This window comes from Siniperca chuatsi, linkage group LG13 (genome assembly GCF_020085105.1).
Source record: "Siniperca chuatsi isolate FFG_IHB_CAS linkage group LG13, ASM2008510v1, whole genome shotgun sequence".
Taxonomy (NCBI): Eukaryota; Metazoa; Chordata; class Actinopteri; order Centrarchiformes; family Sinipercidae; genus Siniperca; species Siniperca chuatsi.
The window spans coordinates 16,810,978-16,827,224 of record NC_058054.1 but is presented as its reverse complement, the minus strand read 5'-3'; the positions used below and the strand labels follow the sequence as shown (position 1 = coordinate 16,827,224).

At 41.5% G+C, this 16,247-nt stretch overlaps 1 protein-coding gene across 7 annotated transcripts; it reads left to right on the top strand.

Moving 5' to 3' along the window:
• Window positions 1-356: 356 nt before the first annotated feature.
• Window positions 357-16,101, top strand: vwa5b2 (von Willebrand factor A domain containing 5B2). 7 transcript variants are annotated; one of them, XM_044219170.1, is made up of 22 exons: window positions 357-524; window positions 2,343-2,512; window positions 4,073-4,288; window positions 5,491-5,716; window positions 5,844-6,001; window positions 6,359-6,490; window positions 6,593-6,717; window positions 6,818-6,994; window positions 7,103-7,213; window positions 8,059-8,261; window positions 9,388-9,502; window positions 10,529-10,714; window positions 10,794-11,010; window positions 11,124-11,461; window positions 12,058-12,295; window positions 12,386-12,727; window positions 12,850-12,987; window positions 13,488-13,616; window positions 13,694-13,744; window positions 14,160-14,271; window positions 14,784-14,904; window positions 15,061-16,101. In XM_044219170.1, the coding sequence occupies exons 1-22, from the start codon at window positions 379-381 to the stop codon at window positions 15,757-15,759; spliced, it is 4,350 nt and encodes a 1,449-aa protein (XP_044075105.1). In that variant the 5' UTR covers window positions 357-378; the 3' UTR covers window positions 15,760-16,101. The 7 variants fall into 7 exon arrangements, with proteins under 7 accessions (XP_044075105.1, XP_044075103.1, XP_044075102.1 ...); XM_044219168.1 differs by having other exon boundaries at window positions 361-524; window positions 2,346-2,512; window positions 14,998-16,101; XM_044219167.1 differs by having other exon boundaries at window positions 361-524; window positions 14,998-16,101.
• Window positions 16,102-16,247: the final 146 nt, after the last annotated feature.

Genomic DNA, 16,247 nt, shown 5'->3' with positions numbered 1-16,247 from the left:
ATAAGAAGCAAACATTAACATAAGAAAAGTAATTTCTGCTTTGAAAAAAATAGTAATTCATTCAAATTTTAAAATATGAATAAACAGATAAAATAAACACAGCATAATAGTTAGTCATGGTCATTTCATTATCACTTGCTTGGCACTCCATATGTTGTCATTATTTTCTTTTTAAAATGTTGTACTGTTTGTATTTTTTCAAGTTTGTAGCATTGAACCCATTAAAATGGAGAACAGAAGACAAAAAGCTGCTGCGTCTTTGGTCTCACCTACCCACGCCTGCTGCTGCTGTCTGACTGACCTGTTGGGAGAGGCAGAACACATCACTCCACTGCACCCCACCCCTCTCTGTCTCTCTCTCTGGCCAAGCCATTAACCATGAATTATGGTGCTGCTACCATCACAGCCAATTGTCTGGATGAAAAGCAGGCTCTGCCTCACTTACCGTTGTGTGTTAGCTTGTGCCTGAGCAGCAGGTTCAGGATCATAGTTTCTGATCAGCTCTGTGGTTCAGGTCAGAGCAGGTAAGCAGATGACATTTCACTTAACAGGAAATGTAGGTTAGTGCAGAGTTGGTGATTGATCACAGCAGTGACATTTCCAGGTCTTCTGAAAGGGACATTTTAATTTGTATGCACTGATTGCCTGATACTGAAAATACATTTTATGTAGTTATTCCAGATTTTGGTTGGGTGTCTCATAGTAGGTTATACAAAAATGATCTGTTAATACATATAGATGGTATTCATCACAGATATGGTTTTGAAGTAATATATCTCTGAATATATGACTCTACGCTGTGAAATTATAGTTTAACTTTTTGGGCAACTGGTGGATTTGTGGATAGAAAGAAAGAGAGAGAGATACAGACAGAGAGAGGGAGAGAGAGAGGAGAGAGCAGTATCTCTTACTAGGAAAACTCCTACCATTGTATCACTGGGAAACCCGCGAGCAGATGTGATGGTGGAGTGATGCAGAGACTGGACACAGAGACAAATTATCAGACTTTGCACTGAACAGTACAGTAAGTGTTCCTGGATGATTATTTTGCTTGTTATCTGGAGCTTGTAACTTACATAAGGGGACTGCAGTGTTGCTCAGAGCTAACTCTTGGCCAGCAATGCCACTGCAAACACCCAGACAGAATAATTAAACCTCACTGAGGAAATGCAGAATTTTCATTCCATAATATTTGGATGCACTTTTAATGTTTTATTTTTTGGATAACAGTTGCTATAGCAACTTTGCCATTTGCCAAAATGTGTTGCTGAATGTTTTTTGTTTATATATACCTGCATTTGAGTTGCAGACAGAACTATGTGCATGTGTACTGTTTACATCATTCATTCTGTACATGTGTTGATATGCTGTAATTAAAACCACACATGCACACACATAACCAAGTTATAATGTGTAAAGAAGTCATTATCTATCTTTTTTCTCACTGATTAAGCTGAACAGACAGTATGTCACGCTTATTCATCAGCTTTGCCACAGCTCTGAGTCTACCGAGGGATTGTTGTTGTACTTTTCCTTTTGTTTGTTTTCTGACAGCATCAGTTTGCCCTACTTTAACAAACCAGGCATTTATTTGCCTGTTATGAGCTAAGAGCACAGTAGCCAGATGGAGGCTGTTGATCTTGTTAAAAGGTAGATGTGAAAAGACCATTACCTGGACCTCAGCAAACACACAAACACACACACACACACACACACAGTTTTGTGTAGTGTACCATTCACAAAGCTGTGATCTGCACACTGGTCTTTGCACCTCCTGCATTTAAAGTTATTAAGTAGTCAGTCATGAAGAAGTATTGCGTACTGCTTGAGTTACATCTCTGAAGGAAATTGGGATCAGTTGGTGGTTTGTTACCAAGTTTCTGTTTCTGTTAAAAAACAAATGAGTATAGTCTACCAGTTCTTGTCATCCAACTCCTTGCAGTTAGCTAAGATAGTAGTCATAAGTCTATGTGGATTTGCATACAGATTGTCTACTAATTGCATATGTTAGGCATGATGCATAGTGTAGTGAGTGCTGACCCTAAATGTTAATGATTGACCAAGCCTCTTACACTCAAACGATCACAGCTGGTTGCTAAGAGCCTCAGGAGAGGAGATAGCTTGGTTACATGTGCGAGAGCTGATGTGTATGTACAGTATAGATAGATATCTGGCAGCCATATATATATATAATGTGAAACCAATGGACATTTTAGATGCTTTTAATCAATGCAGCAAAAATCAGGTCTGAGATTACTGTGATTGTGCTATGAATGGAAAATGAGAGACTTTAAATGCACACTCACATATTCCTCTTCCTGTCTCTGTTCTCATGCAACCAGCAGAGTAGAGGCTTGCTGCTGCCCTGAAAAGATGGTGGGACTGAGAAACTGTTCTACATGGGAACCATTGCTACTCAAGGCTTCCTGCATCAAGTCCTGTGCCAACGGCTGCTCCCTGGGCATCACCGCACACCTTACCTATGCTAATGCTGACACAGAGTCTGTAGAAGGTGAGTAGTGGGAAGGTACACTCTTAGAAAAAATAATAATCCTAGCAACTGTATTTTGAACTCAGCTGTATTTTGACTCCATATGTCATCAAATCAGGAAAATGTAAGAGAATCATGAGATTGTTTTGAGATGGAAGTTGTGTCAAATAACACCCCAATATTTCTAGCATTCAGCTCAATATTATCTATATAGATATTTTGCCATGTTTGTCAGCATGTCAACATTTTAAACCAAGAGCAACGCACTTTAAGTCAATCTATGCTTCAAAGTGATCAAAGGCTGGATTTAAGCACATGGACATAGTGCACAAGTACATGCATTCTATGGTCATTTCCAATATCACTTTCTGTTGGTTGGAGGCTAGCACCACTGCTCTAAAACCATTACAGTCATTGTACAAATGAACACTTAAAATCCTTGACAAAAAATTGGTATATTTTTACCTAATATTTAAAAAACTATAACTTGCTGAGTTGGGAAAACTTGATTAAATATGTAGATGTTTGTCTTATGTACAAGATTGGACTAGAATGGAACTCTCCCCAGCAACTATTAGAGAACTGGACACATACAGTTTATTTAGAGCTCATTTAAAGAAATAGTTAGCACTAAAACTCGATTGCACCTTACTGTCCTCAGTCCGTCTGTGTTGTGAATGTCTGCTGTCACCTGTTGCTATCTTGCTATCGCCAGTCTGTTCTCCTGCACCTGCATGCTTGTCTTTTATTTTGGCTTTGCTTTCATTGTGTCAGAGTGATGTATATATTTTATATAATGTATGTGCCTTTATGTCTGTGCTTCTGCTTTGCATGTTTCAATTAGTGTCAGGTAATGTAGCACAATGTTGTCTTATTTAGTCCATGTTTCTATTAACTTCAATGTCCTTTGATTTGCTGCTTTGTGTGTCTTGTATTGTGAGCCTCTGTGTTGCATGTTTGAAATGGTACCTGGCGGTGTGGTGTAATGGTGTTGAGAAGGATGTTTTTTTATTAACATAATAATAACATTCTCTTCTTTTTGATGTTCTGCATGCTTATGAATAACTTTGTAATTTGAATCTTATATTCTGTTTTTAGAGTGACTTTGTAACATCTGTCTAGAGACTACAGATGAAAAATAGTTCTTGGCTAACTTTGGCGTCACACAGCACAGCAATCACAGCAATGTTTATTAATGTGCACTGTCCCTGTTAAATAAACCAATAAATAAAATAAATCTAACATCTGTTAGCAGTAAGGAATAGGACTTTACTGAGGACAGTCTCGTAACTATGGAGATACTGTAGTTTTTTTCAGTACAGTCAGAACTATGGTATGTTTAAATACAAAGGTACATTTATAACAATCCAGTTACTGTTTAATTTGGGATATAGTTTTATCTAAAATTGATAGGGTAATTGGTTAAAGTAAGTTGGTTAATACAGCAGGGTTAATAGGGCAGATGTGGAGATTTTTTGGTTCAGGTAAAATTTGTTTCATGTTATGTAGTTGGATTGCTTTCTAATTGGAAGAGAAAATCTGAAATCATTGTTTTGTGTGTCAAAATTTTCGGTCATCTAGGTGTGTTTGTGTACCCTCTCGGAGAAAAGGAGGTTGTGGTGGGCTTTGAGGCTGTGATTGCCGGCCGGTTGGTGGGGGTCCAGATCCAGAGCCGAGGGAAGCTGAAGGACTGCTGTTTGGATTGCTGCCCTGGATCTGGTCTTGAAGGCCACTGTGGGAACGGCCGGGAGTGGGGCTGCTGTGGGAGAACCAGCCTCGACATGCAATGCACCAACGGTGAGGATGGAGGAATCCTGTGAAAGAAACAAATGTGAGGTGCCTGCAGTATATAATGATCTGATATGATTTCATAAGCTTCAACAAGTAAGAAATTAGATATGCATTCATGCTGAGCATTCACATTACCCATGTTTTTGGGGCTACCAATTTCCCTCAACAATAAATAAGTTATTGAGCAGAAATTAACCTAATTAATTTATGGATCCTGCTAAGGGACATTAGTCATTGGTTCTCTTTTCTGCAGATGCTCTTAGCTTTACAAAACCCAAACTTGAAGAATGAATGTACTGCTCTCTTTATGCTTATGAAATGCCCATAATAAAGGATCTACTTAGCTTTTGCATTTTGCTAGCGAAGCATTTGTACTATAATGTAGTAGAACTGTAAATCATTTAAACGACTGATTGAACTGTTGCAGTCTGTTGTCTACTGCTGCAATGATCTGGTCTCTGCATGAATACAAATATAGCCACAGTTTCTCTATCCTGTTTTAGCCTCGCTGAGGATAGAAAGGACAGATGAGGGAGGCAAAGAGTATTGGCTGCCTGCCTAATGGTGACATTCACTTAGTACAAACATATATCAGCTTGAAGTGCATAGTATTTTTTTGGAAAGGGTGGCATCGTGTACCACACAGAATCGAGTAACCCTTTGCAGCCTTAGGTTATTTTGATTTCAAGGCATGAATGATTTTATATTGGGGACTGTATGAAAATTATTAGGGGGTCAGAAAAAGAAGCGAGTTGAAGCGAGGGTAGTCAAAAACAAAGCAGGGCCAAACTTGAACTTTTCTCATCTCAGAATAAAATTTTACTTTGTTCATCTCTTGTGGGACTTTAATTTACAAATAATTAGGCAATGCCAGGGCATTTTTATTTATAAAGCACATTTCATACACAGAGGTAGATTCAAGGTGCCTAACGGCAATCAGTGTAGGTATTTAAGGGTGTGCTCTTTGGAAGAGCTGCCTGTAGGAAAACACTCCTAAGAACACTCCTGGCCATGCGACTCAGCATTGTGTATTGGTTTGATTACGATGGACAATCGGGCATCAGATCTCAAACATATCAGGCTATAGCATCATCTGATCAAATTTTTTATAAAATCAAAGATGAGATTCAGGCCCCGTCCCCACCACAGTCCATTATGTCTGTTTGAATTGTTTTATGATGTGAGTAAGTGCTGTATTTCTGCTTCAGGACATCTCATCCTGGACGAAGACCTTGAAAGAACCACCTTCATCGTGGGCACAGGCATCATCGGCCCCATGGATTTAGTGTCAGTTGTCATAAGCACCACACTAGAACTCCCCACATTAGAAAATGGAGCAATCCGCATCGTCTACCCCACACTGCTTACCCCGATAGTCACTGGCCAGATGACTCCAAGCAAGAGTGAAAATGGGGGGAAATCTGAAGAAACTGGGTATTTTAACTGTGGCAACACTATTTTACCTACATTGTAACATTGTAAATTTCATTAAATTAGATATAATATAGACTGACTGCTGTATATTGTTCTCCTAAATACTCTCCATTGTGCTCCTCCTCAGACCAACCAGCTGTTTCGGTGCCACCTCAGGAAAACAAGACCGGGCCCTAGACTCTGAGCAGCAGTGTGCCCATGCCATCTTCACCAGTCCAGCTGCCAACCTGGCACCTTATGAACTCAACTTTCAGCTGCTGGTCAGAGGGGCCTGCCTACTGGCCGGTACTGCCTTTCTTCTCAAATAATTTGATTCAGTGGTTCTTGACTCAAAATATGACTGTGAAATATGGGAATAGTGTGCAATCTCATTACAACATAAAGTTAATGGGTTTACAGAGAGGGCCTGAATCCAAACACAGCCAAAACCCAAAATCCAAAGGGGATATAAGGAGGACTGAATCTCCTCCACTGGTGTGTGCTGTAGAAATGGGAAAAGCACACTCAAATTACTATGAAATATGCATGACTGGTGTTCATGCATCTTAAATAAAAAAGTCATCATTACTTATCAAAAAAACACATTAAAACCTATGAAAAGTTTATTTGCGTCTCTTTATTTCTTCCTTAACTGATATGTAGGACTGGAGAGCCCCACTCACGCTCTGAGGGCAGATGCAGACCCCAGTGCCCAAAGTGCCTCTGCTACCTACATCACCTTGGCACAGGAACATCCATATGACAGACACATAGAGATCATTCTGCACCTCAGTGGTAAGCAAATGAAAACTGTCCCTAATTTTTTCCCCTTCCTTGTGTCAGCTTTTTCCCCCCTGATATTTGAATGTGACTTAAATTAACAAACCTCTTCCACAGAACCTCACAGCCCGTTGGTCATATTAGAGAGAGGCAGGCTCTCATTCAGCCAGTATGAACAGCAGATCTGTTCCCGCCGTGATTTCATTCGCTGCACCCGCAAAGATTCAGAACCTGAGAGGAAGGTTGGTAGTCACTCACACTGCTTTACTGCCTCTCTTTATTAACCTTTGATATCTCACACGTGTCCCAAGCTGACATGCTGATGTACCACTTGGCCTGCAGCTGGAGTTTGTGAGGAAGCGATACCACAAGGACATTTTGAGCAGCCCCGTCCTGATGCTCAATTTCTGCCCCGACTTGCTGTGTGAACATCTGGAGCTGCACAAAGCCACCAGAGAACTGCTGTTCCTTGTTGATCGCAGTGGCAGCATGAGTGGCACCAACATCCATCGTGTAAAGGTGAGCTGCAGAAAGGATAAAAACAAACCAGTGAACCAGAGCTTAGTTTTAGGCACATTACGTACATTGATCTGTCCCCATCCTGTCTATCCCCTCTTGTTTCCACAGGACGCCATGGTGGTGGCATTGAAGAGCCTCCCTTCTGGCACCATGCTCAACATTGTGGGCTTCGGCACCACCATCAAGCCTCTGTTCACCTCCAGCAAGCTCTGCACTGATGTTAGCTTTACACAATGAACTTGCTCAGAACAGATAATTATCTGAATCTGTCTTCTTCATAGGATTTTCATTGAAACATTTAAATATTAGTCAAAGATAACACAAAATGAAGGTTGTTATTATTAAGGGAAAACAAAATCCAAACCTACATGGCCCTGTGACTAATATTTAAATTTATTTGATGATCTGAAACATTTAAGTGTGACAAACATGCAAAAAAATAAGAAATCAGGAAGGGGGCAAACACCTTTTCACACCACTATATGTTATTCTTAATTATTTATGAACATGAATTCTTTTCAGTGAAAGAAAATACATGGAGCATCATGTTTCCTTAAAACAGATGTTTTTCAGCCACGTAGGACTATCTGTTCTATTTTGTCTAAACTCTAATTAGGCAATAGGTCAGTTCCTTGGGTTGCCTTAGTAGCAGAGTATCAGGTTTTATCCGGACCAGGGGCTGCAAGGACAAACTGTCTTTGCACATACTCCCAACCATATGGTGACCTTTTATGCATTTTCACTAAGGCAGGAGATGTCCTTCCATCTCCTCACCTGTCAGGCATGTTTGTCCACGATGTGATTTAAGGTAGTTTTAAAGCAGGTGCTAATGTGTGTATGTTTGCTCTCTCTTTATTAGAGGCGTAGTGATTCAATTCTTTGCTACCCTCACAGGGTAATTGGGGCATCTGATATATGTGAATTTATCTTGACAACATAGGTGATGTTTGCACAGGCAGCATCATGCAGTTGGACAGGTGTTGTCTTTTGATGCTTGCTTCTCCAACCTTTACTGTAGATCTGATAGCATCAATCCTGTTCTTTTTCTCTGCGTATGCACACAGGTCACTCTAATGCAGGCATATGAGTATGTCCAGAGGATGAGAGCCGATATGCGAGGCACCAACCTGCTGGGGGCGCTGTCCTGGGTGTACCAACAGTCCATGCAGCGCTCATATCCTCGCCAGGTCTTCATCATCACAGACGGATGCATCAGCAATGTGGCTAAAGTGCTGGAGTTGGTCCGCAGAAACACATGCGCTGGCAGGTATTGAGCTAAAACGTAAAAATCATGTGTGAAAAATGGTATAGAGAGGTATATGGTGGATATCCAGTATGGGGTAAAAACACAAACAAAATGGACATGAATTCAAACAACTAGTTAACAATGATTTATTCTATGGCTGGCCTGTGATGGGACGTTAAATCACTGTGGGGGACAAGGAAGCAGAGAGGAATGGAGTACAGTGCGTACAAGCAGATGGAGGTGATACATTTGAGCAAGACACCATGTGGGGGAGGAAAGAGAGAAAGAGAGGAAGAGAGAAAGAAAGGGGACACAAGCACACAGCGATCTTGTAGAAATGAGACCAAAGCACTATGAAAGATAGAAAAGACATGGCTGAGGTATTTTCAGCCCCGCCCAGTAATCCCGTTAAGTGCTCTCCTCTGCAGTCAGAGTCACGCCCCTCTGGTTTTCCCCAGGCCCTTCAGCAATGCACAATAACTCCATTTATCTCTCATTAGTATTCCCCTGTTGGAGTGACTTTCTCTACTGTATTTTGGCTGTCCCTGCACACTATGTAAATTTTTGTTGTTTCTATAGACTCAATATATCTCATTTCTATCTGTATCCATAGCCCCAAAATAAGGTTTATTGTTTTGTTTTAATATCATTTTTCATTTTTCCTATCATCTTCTTATTCAGGCAGTGCTAACAGCATCTAGCCAATCAGACAGAACTGCTGTTTTTAGAGACAACGCTCAAGATTTCAGCCTTTTCAATTATTCTGTCCCCTGATCTTTAAAAACTCTCAATTAGCCAAATGGCTTGTGATCCCTTTGAGTGCCCAAATTACCGTTCTGTCTAATTGATGAGACCAAATGTTCTCTTTTCCAAGACACACGGAAGTCTCTGTATGCCATTAGGGTTTCACAAATAGATAGTTACGTAAGTCAGAGTTGTTGCAAAAGGCTGGTACTTGATTTGTTCACATAGTGAAACAAAGTGACCAAACACATTGTATGTACAGTATAGTGCAGGCAGCGCATCAAAGACCACTCCGTAATATTAGAAAGTGAAGATAATTCTCACCTAATAATTGTGGTATCAGAATTAAATTTTCTCAGGGGATTTCATAGAAATTAATGTATATACTGCATCACCTCTGCAGATGCTTTGGCCTGGGCCTTGGTCCCCGAGTTTGCAGGAGACTCCTGCAGGGCGTTGCCAAACTGACAGGAGGGACTACAGAGCTCTTGGATGATGATGAGAGACTCCAGCCTAAGGTCAGCAGCACTGCAGCACTGCCACCTATTGGAGAAAATATAAATTGCAGAACAATTATAGGCATAATCTTACTTTGAGAGATACTACGTACAGCTTTAGTTATTCACATTTCAGTTATCTGGAGCCATTAGCAGTGGTGAAAAGTAACTAAGTGCATTTACTCAAGTACTCTACTTAAGTACAATTTTGAGGTACTTTACCTGAGTATTTTCTTTTTATGCCACTTTATATTTTATATTGTAAAAAATTGTACTTTTTACTCCACTACCTTTATCTACTACAGCTATACTTACTAGTTACTTTACAAATTAAGATTTTACATTAAAAAACACATCTTATGAAATACATTGTTAAAGATTAAACCAGTGGGTCCCAAGCTTAAGCAAAAGTTGGGGCCCCTTGGTCCCATGAGTTTCTTAGCATTTCCACCAAAAAGAGATTTCCCATTCATTTAAATAACTGTGAAGTAAAATGATCCAATATTTAACAAAAAAATCAATGATTAAAGAAAAGTAAAAAAACAAAAAGAAAGAATATAAATTTGTGAAGGAAAATCTTTTATTTTCTCCTTTTCTACTCCATTAATCATCTTATGACCCCCAGATTTATCTTGTGACCCTTTGGAGGGGGCCTGACCCGAGGTTGGGAACCGCTGGACTAAAGGACTAAACTATGTAACTGTATACAAAGTAGTTAAAACTAGCTCCATGTTGACCAGTTACAGCAGTAAAATGCTACTTTTACTACACATTGATGAATCTGTATTAACTAATAATGTAACATAGAATAATATACGAGTCAAAGGGGCCATTTCTCTGCAGAAAAAGTACTTTTATATTTTAAGTACATTTTGCTGACAATACTTAAGTAAGATTTTGAATGCAAGAATTTTACTTGTAATGGGGTATTTTTACATCAGTGTATTGGTACTTTTAAGTTAGTACTTCTTCCACCACTAGCCACTAATCAGTTGTAAAAATAAATTGTCTTGATTTAGAAATATTGTGACCAATCTATCTTCTCAGTTAATCAAGTCTCTGAAAAAGGCCTTTGAACCTGTGCTGTCCGACGTGCGCATTGACTGGTACCTGCCAGAAAACATGGAGGCCTTTCTTTCACCCAATGAAATCCCTCCTCTCTACCCTGGGAATCGTCTAATTGGATATTGCACTCTATACGATATGACGAATTTCAAAGAAAAAAAGACAGAGGTATATATCCCTACATTCTTTAAAAGTATATCTGTGTGTGTCTGCATGGGAGAACATATCTAACTGTCTTATTTTATAGTCTCAAGGACGGGGCTATAGAGGTGTACACCTTGGCTCCACGGGTTCAGTTTTTGGCCAATCAAATGATGAGCTTTCACCTCCTCCTGCCTCCGAGTTAATGCCTGAGGTGACATGTGCAGATGGCACCGACTTGGAGGAGGCACTGAGGGAGATTTCCAGAGAAATCTCCTCTGAGTTCTCCTGTGCCAGAAACACAGACCCAGGCACCAGCCCAGGTCTGTCACTCATCAGTGGATCTTGTAGTGAATATCTAATAGATATAAATGCAAAATCCATGACTGGACACCTCATGCCATATTGGCTAACATTTAGCTTTTATCCGCTCTAGGTGTGGAGTTAGACTGGTCCAGTGATGTGAAGAGGAGGATCCAGGAGAGCTCTTATATCCAGGAGCAATATGTCCTTACTCGCTGCTCCCTCAGTAGTGAGCGGAGTCTACAAACACAGTCCCACTCACACATACACGCTTCGTCCAACTCTGACTCTGCAGGCGGGGTCTTTCTGCCTGACCCCCACTCCTCTGGTTCAGTGTTGGATACGGGGTCTTTACCCCAAGGCCTTGAAAAGATGCCCCCTCCAGAACAGAGAGCATCCCTGTCTCGCTGGGCAGACTCTGCATGGCAGCAAAACCTCTCAGTGGAAACATCTGATAACGGAGCAGAAAAGGTAAGATTGATTGTAACAGACTGTATTCCTGGCAGAACTTAGATGGAATATGACATTAATAGATACCTCCACTACTGCTACAAAATAGTTTGATGGCAGAAAATGTTTTCAGCCATGAGTCCTGTGAATCAAATCGATTTTTTTTTCTTTCTCTACCCACTACTTTGTGACAAATTCCAACAATAATAGGGGGTGAAATGTATGTAATGTGAAATGTAGAAAATGAAAGGCATCAATTTATCCACCAACACATCAAACCAGAATGCAATAAAGCCATAAGACGTGTTGTTTTGAGAGAAGGATGCAACCTCTAGATCTCTTGCTCCTACTTGACAGTCATTATTGAGGGCTGTTGAAAAGTGTTCTGGAAAAGATTGTACATCCCTAACTGATGTAGTACTTGAGCCAGGTTGAGGCAAAGAACCGTAGGCACAAGACAGAAGTACATTACAGGAGCTCATTACTCCTGGAAAACATCACGAATAGATACAGTACAAACAGATAACCCTAACATCTTTTAATTTTAGACATATGTTGTTGCAGAGAAAAATAAAATAGCGTCTAACCTACTTTTTGAACCTGTTTAATTTCCCCAGAATGGGCGTCTGGGTGGAAGTGAGGAGTCTCGTAGGAGACATAAAGCACTGGCCCGTTCAACCATGGCAGCACGGAGTTTCTCATCCCCCCAGGGCGAGCTGGAGATGCATCGCCTGAGGAGAGCTCTGGAGAGGGTCTCCTTTGACCAAACGCTGGGAGGGAGGCTGGATGAAAGCGATGGGGAGAGTAAGCCCCCATCAAGAGGGACACTGTCCCGCAGAAGCCTCACTGACTCCAGTAAGCTATATTACTAATAAAAGCAGGATTATCCTTCCTATTTTGCCTCCAACAAATTTCTATCTCTCTCTTTCTCACTCTGACCCTCAGGTGGACTCCTATTCCCCGCCTCTCCTCTGGACTGGGATAGCTTCACAGACCCGGAGTACCTCTTTACTGCTGTTCCACCAGAGGATCCCCCACCAGGTCAGTGCCGCTCTCTCATTCACGGCCTGCTGAGCGGCAAACCTGTGTCCTGGGAGGTCACTGTGGACCTAGCACACCTCTGGACCCCTGAGGGCCAGGAGACACCAGGGGTTGAGGGATGCGGAGGAGGAGGGGATGAAGAAAGAGAAGGGGAACCATGGGAGGAGCTCATTCACCAACTCACTGCTCGCTCAGTTATAAGGGACTTTGAGAAAATGGCAGAGAAGGAGAGCGACATTGGACATGGTGATGCTTAACTACTTAAAACGTTTATCTCACTGATCCATTGACAGTTATATTAAGTCATATTTATTGACAGTTATCTTAAGTGATATGGTACACATACTGTCTAACCCTTACTTTCTTAGGTTCAGCTAAGCGATACCGTATGAAGGCTATCCAGACCAGTAAGCATTGTAACATCATCTGCATGTACACAGCCTTCACTACCACTGATAACAACCCTAATAAAGGCTTGCCAGACAGCATGGACATCCAAAACACAGGTGTGGCTAACAACCAACTCACACACACCAATTTTACACATGAAGTTAGGGAGTACTATCAAGCCTGTGAAAATAAAGAAGTTGTCATTTACTAGAAAAAGGAGGCTCTATTGGATGCTATTGAGTTGCATTATGGGAATTGTAGGATCCAGTGTTTTTGTATTTGACCTGCAGTCTGGATTAAAAATCAGGATATCTCAGCCACTGCTTTTTAGTTTTTGACCATTCTTTTTTAATCTGTTTCTTGTCATTCACCCAGTTTAATGAAAGTGCAATACTAAATTAATGGAGTGCACCTTTAATATTTATTTCAATGGGGACAAGTACATAGTTTCGAGTTTGTAATGCCTGTTCTTACAATATGAGGAAAATGCACAGATCTGATTTCATAAAAGGAATGTGTAAAGTTATGTGGACCAGTTTACCATTTGAATACCACATTTCAGTCTGTATTTGTGCTCTGTGTGTGTGTGTGTGTGTGTGTGTGTGTGTGTGTGTGGGGATGCATTTGGGAAACAGGCGGAGTTCCCAGTCAGGTAGTCACAGGCAGAAGACCTATTCTGTCGGTTTGGGCAGACGGCGCACCAGTAGAGACAGTGAAGAGGCCGAGGACACCTGGAACTCTACAGGTAGACAGATTGAATGATACCACGACTAATTTCTGTTGTCAAGACTTTAGGTCATCAACAATCTTTGTATCTCTCAGACAGAGATGACACTCCTGCCTCACCCTGTAGCCTTACATCCTGGGACTCTAGTAAGTATTGCTGTTGACTCGATCAGTGTCAGTGTAGTCTCAAGGTTAGACGCGTCTCACCAGAAAGCCAGTTCAAAACTCGAGGTGAGTCTGTATGGAAGGAGATAAGCAGAGCTGCTCTGCCCTGACTTGATTATACACATCAGCAACCCCAATACAATGGATTCTTTTTTTTGTGGTGCTCACAACAATAAAAAATCTTTAATAGCAACATTTCTTTCCAGAAACGCATAACGTAGGCTAGTTCTACTGAAAACTGTTCACAGCAAGACAAAAATGTGGCAAAAATGTTTTTTTTTGGTCTTTGTCATGTAAAGGGTGAACTGAGCCTTTAAACGCAGTCAGGGAACATCACTTTATCACTGTGCGGATGAAACAATACTGTTTAATGTCTTCTTCCACGCTGCTGTCTCAGGTGTAGGGGGCAGTGTGTACTCTGCCACAGCCCCAGCAATAACAGGCGCCTCATGCACTCGTTCACAGCGATCTATCGAGAGCAAGTCAATGGAGAGCTTCTTTGGCACCAGGTAAGACTTTCACATTAAATTAAAATTCTTGTGAGGCATTACACTGTAAAGGGGATCGACAAAAAATGTTGATGCCTAACAGAAAAGGACAGAAACTTTAAACTAACTAAATAACCTTAGGTGATCTTTCTAGAAAAGAGAGACTGTATTAGATTGCAATGCCAATTAGCAGAATTTGCATATGTCCATCAAACCCAAGCTGATTAGTTGTAATGTGTGATGCTGTTCATCTTTGTTAAAGCAATCTGTCTGTTTGGCATACTATGTTTGCATTCTGTTCTCCTTGACTTATTATTTACTTTAGCTGTTTTCGAGTGATGCACCTGCAATTTGGGCAGATATTTTAGTCTCTTTGTAGGTCTGTTTTTTGTTTGAAGGTGCTTTAAAACATACTATATGGCCACACCTCCTTTGTAGCAGCATTTTTCAGAGTAAGCCCCTTTCTGTGAGGGGTGTATTTTATGTTCAAATGTATAGATATTCAAAAACCCACTTCTTGTTGTATATTCCAGATTTCCTCTGGGCAGACTCAGGTCCTCTATTTCATCGGGAAAGCAGGTTCCTCTCAAGTCCCACTGTCTGTCTGCCGAGACTGAGAAACCTGAAACTGAAGCTCCAGACTACCTGCCCCTGGTGAGCTGTGCAGACACTTACAACATATATACTTAACTACACACAAGCGTGCAAACACATTTATTAATATGTGTCTATATGGTGTCAAATCAGGTGCGACTGCAGCTGGCATCAGGAGCTTTTCTTCTGACAGACATCTACTCTGACTGTGTCCAGATCCCCCTGGACCGCCTGAAGAGGGCTTCACCCTACAGCCTCCACCGCCGCAGTCTCAGCCCTCCCTTCCGCTGCATATCTCCCAGTGCTCCATCTTTATCCACCTCCACCAAGCCTCCCGGTGCTCCCACTAGTCACCATGTTACCTTTTCTCCTTCTTCCTGCTCCCTTGCCAAACCAACTGCTCCTCCTTTCCACCACACTCCAGACGACACTCCCCTAATGCTGGAACCAAGGCTTCGCCGAAGACACCTGTCTGACCGAGACCCTGTCACCTCACCCCCTGACCTCCCCAGCTCCGAGGAGGGCTCACTGGAACTATCTGTTGGCCCCTCTCAGAGCCAGAGCCACGGCCAGGCAGATAGTGGTCGCGGATCAGAGACAGATGTATGTGAAAGCTCTTCAGCAGAGCCAGCTGACCTCCAGGGGAGCAGCCAGTTGGCTCAAGACGACCTGGAGGGGTCGAGCTGGGCCACAGCTGTGGCTCTAGCCTGGCTTGAGCACCGTTGTGCTGGCTACTTCATGGAGTGGGAGCTGGTGGCAGCAAAAGCAGACTACTGGCTGCGCTGTCAGGAGCTGTCCGAGGGAGTGGACCTGGCAGGACTGAAGGGAGCCGCCAGACAGCTGTTCCTGTTGCTGCGCCACTGGGATGAGAACATCAAGCTAAACATGCTGTGTTATAACCCCAATAATATGTGAGACAGTGATTTCCGAGGAAACTGAGGCAGATCTACTGATTAGCATACTCACTTGTTACCAATAATAGCGACTCATAAGAAGCAACGCCTTCATGGAAAAGTAAATCCTGTATTTTATCTGCAGGATTAACTAATCCCGTAACCCAGTGCCAAGTTCATTCTAATAAGTTGCACATGAAATGTTTTACTGATTAAGACTTTATATTTATGTAACAAGAATACCCTTTACATGACATAGACCAAGTGGCCTTTTATTATATGCTTTATGCAATCACAAGAATGCCTTGACCATCTGAATGGGCTTTTTGTAGTCTATATGTAGTCAGTATAATATATTGCTTATATGTATCACAGTCAGTCAGTGTTGAATGGGAATTATTTTGATAATCAGGATGATTATTTGATAAACTACTGAAATACTACTTTAAATAATTAAATTACTGTTGGTAAAATTAAAAAACAGTGGAATTCAGCCTTTGTTGTAATGTG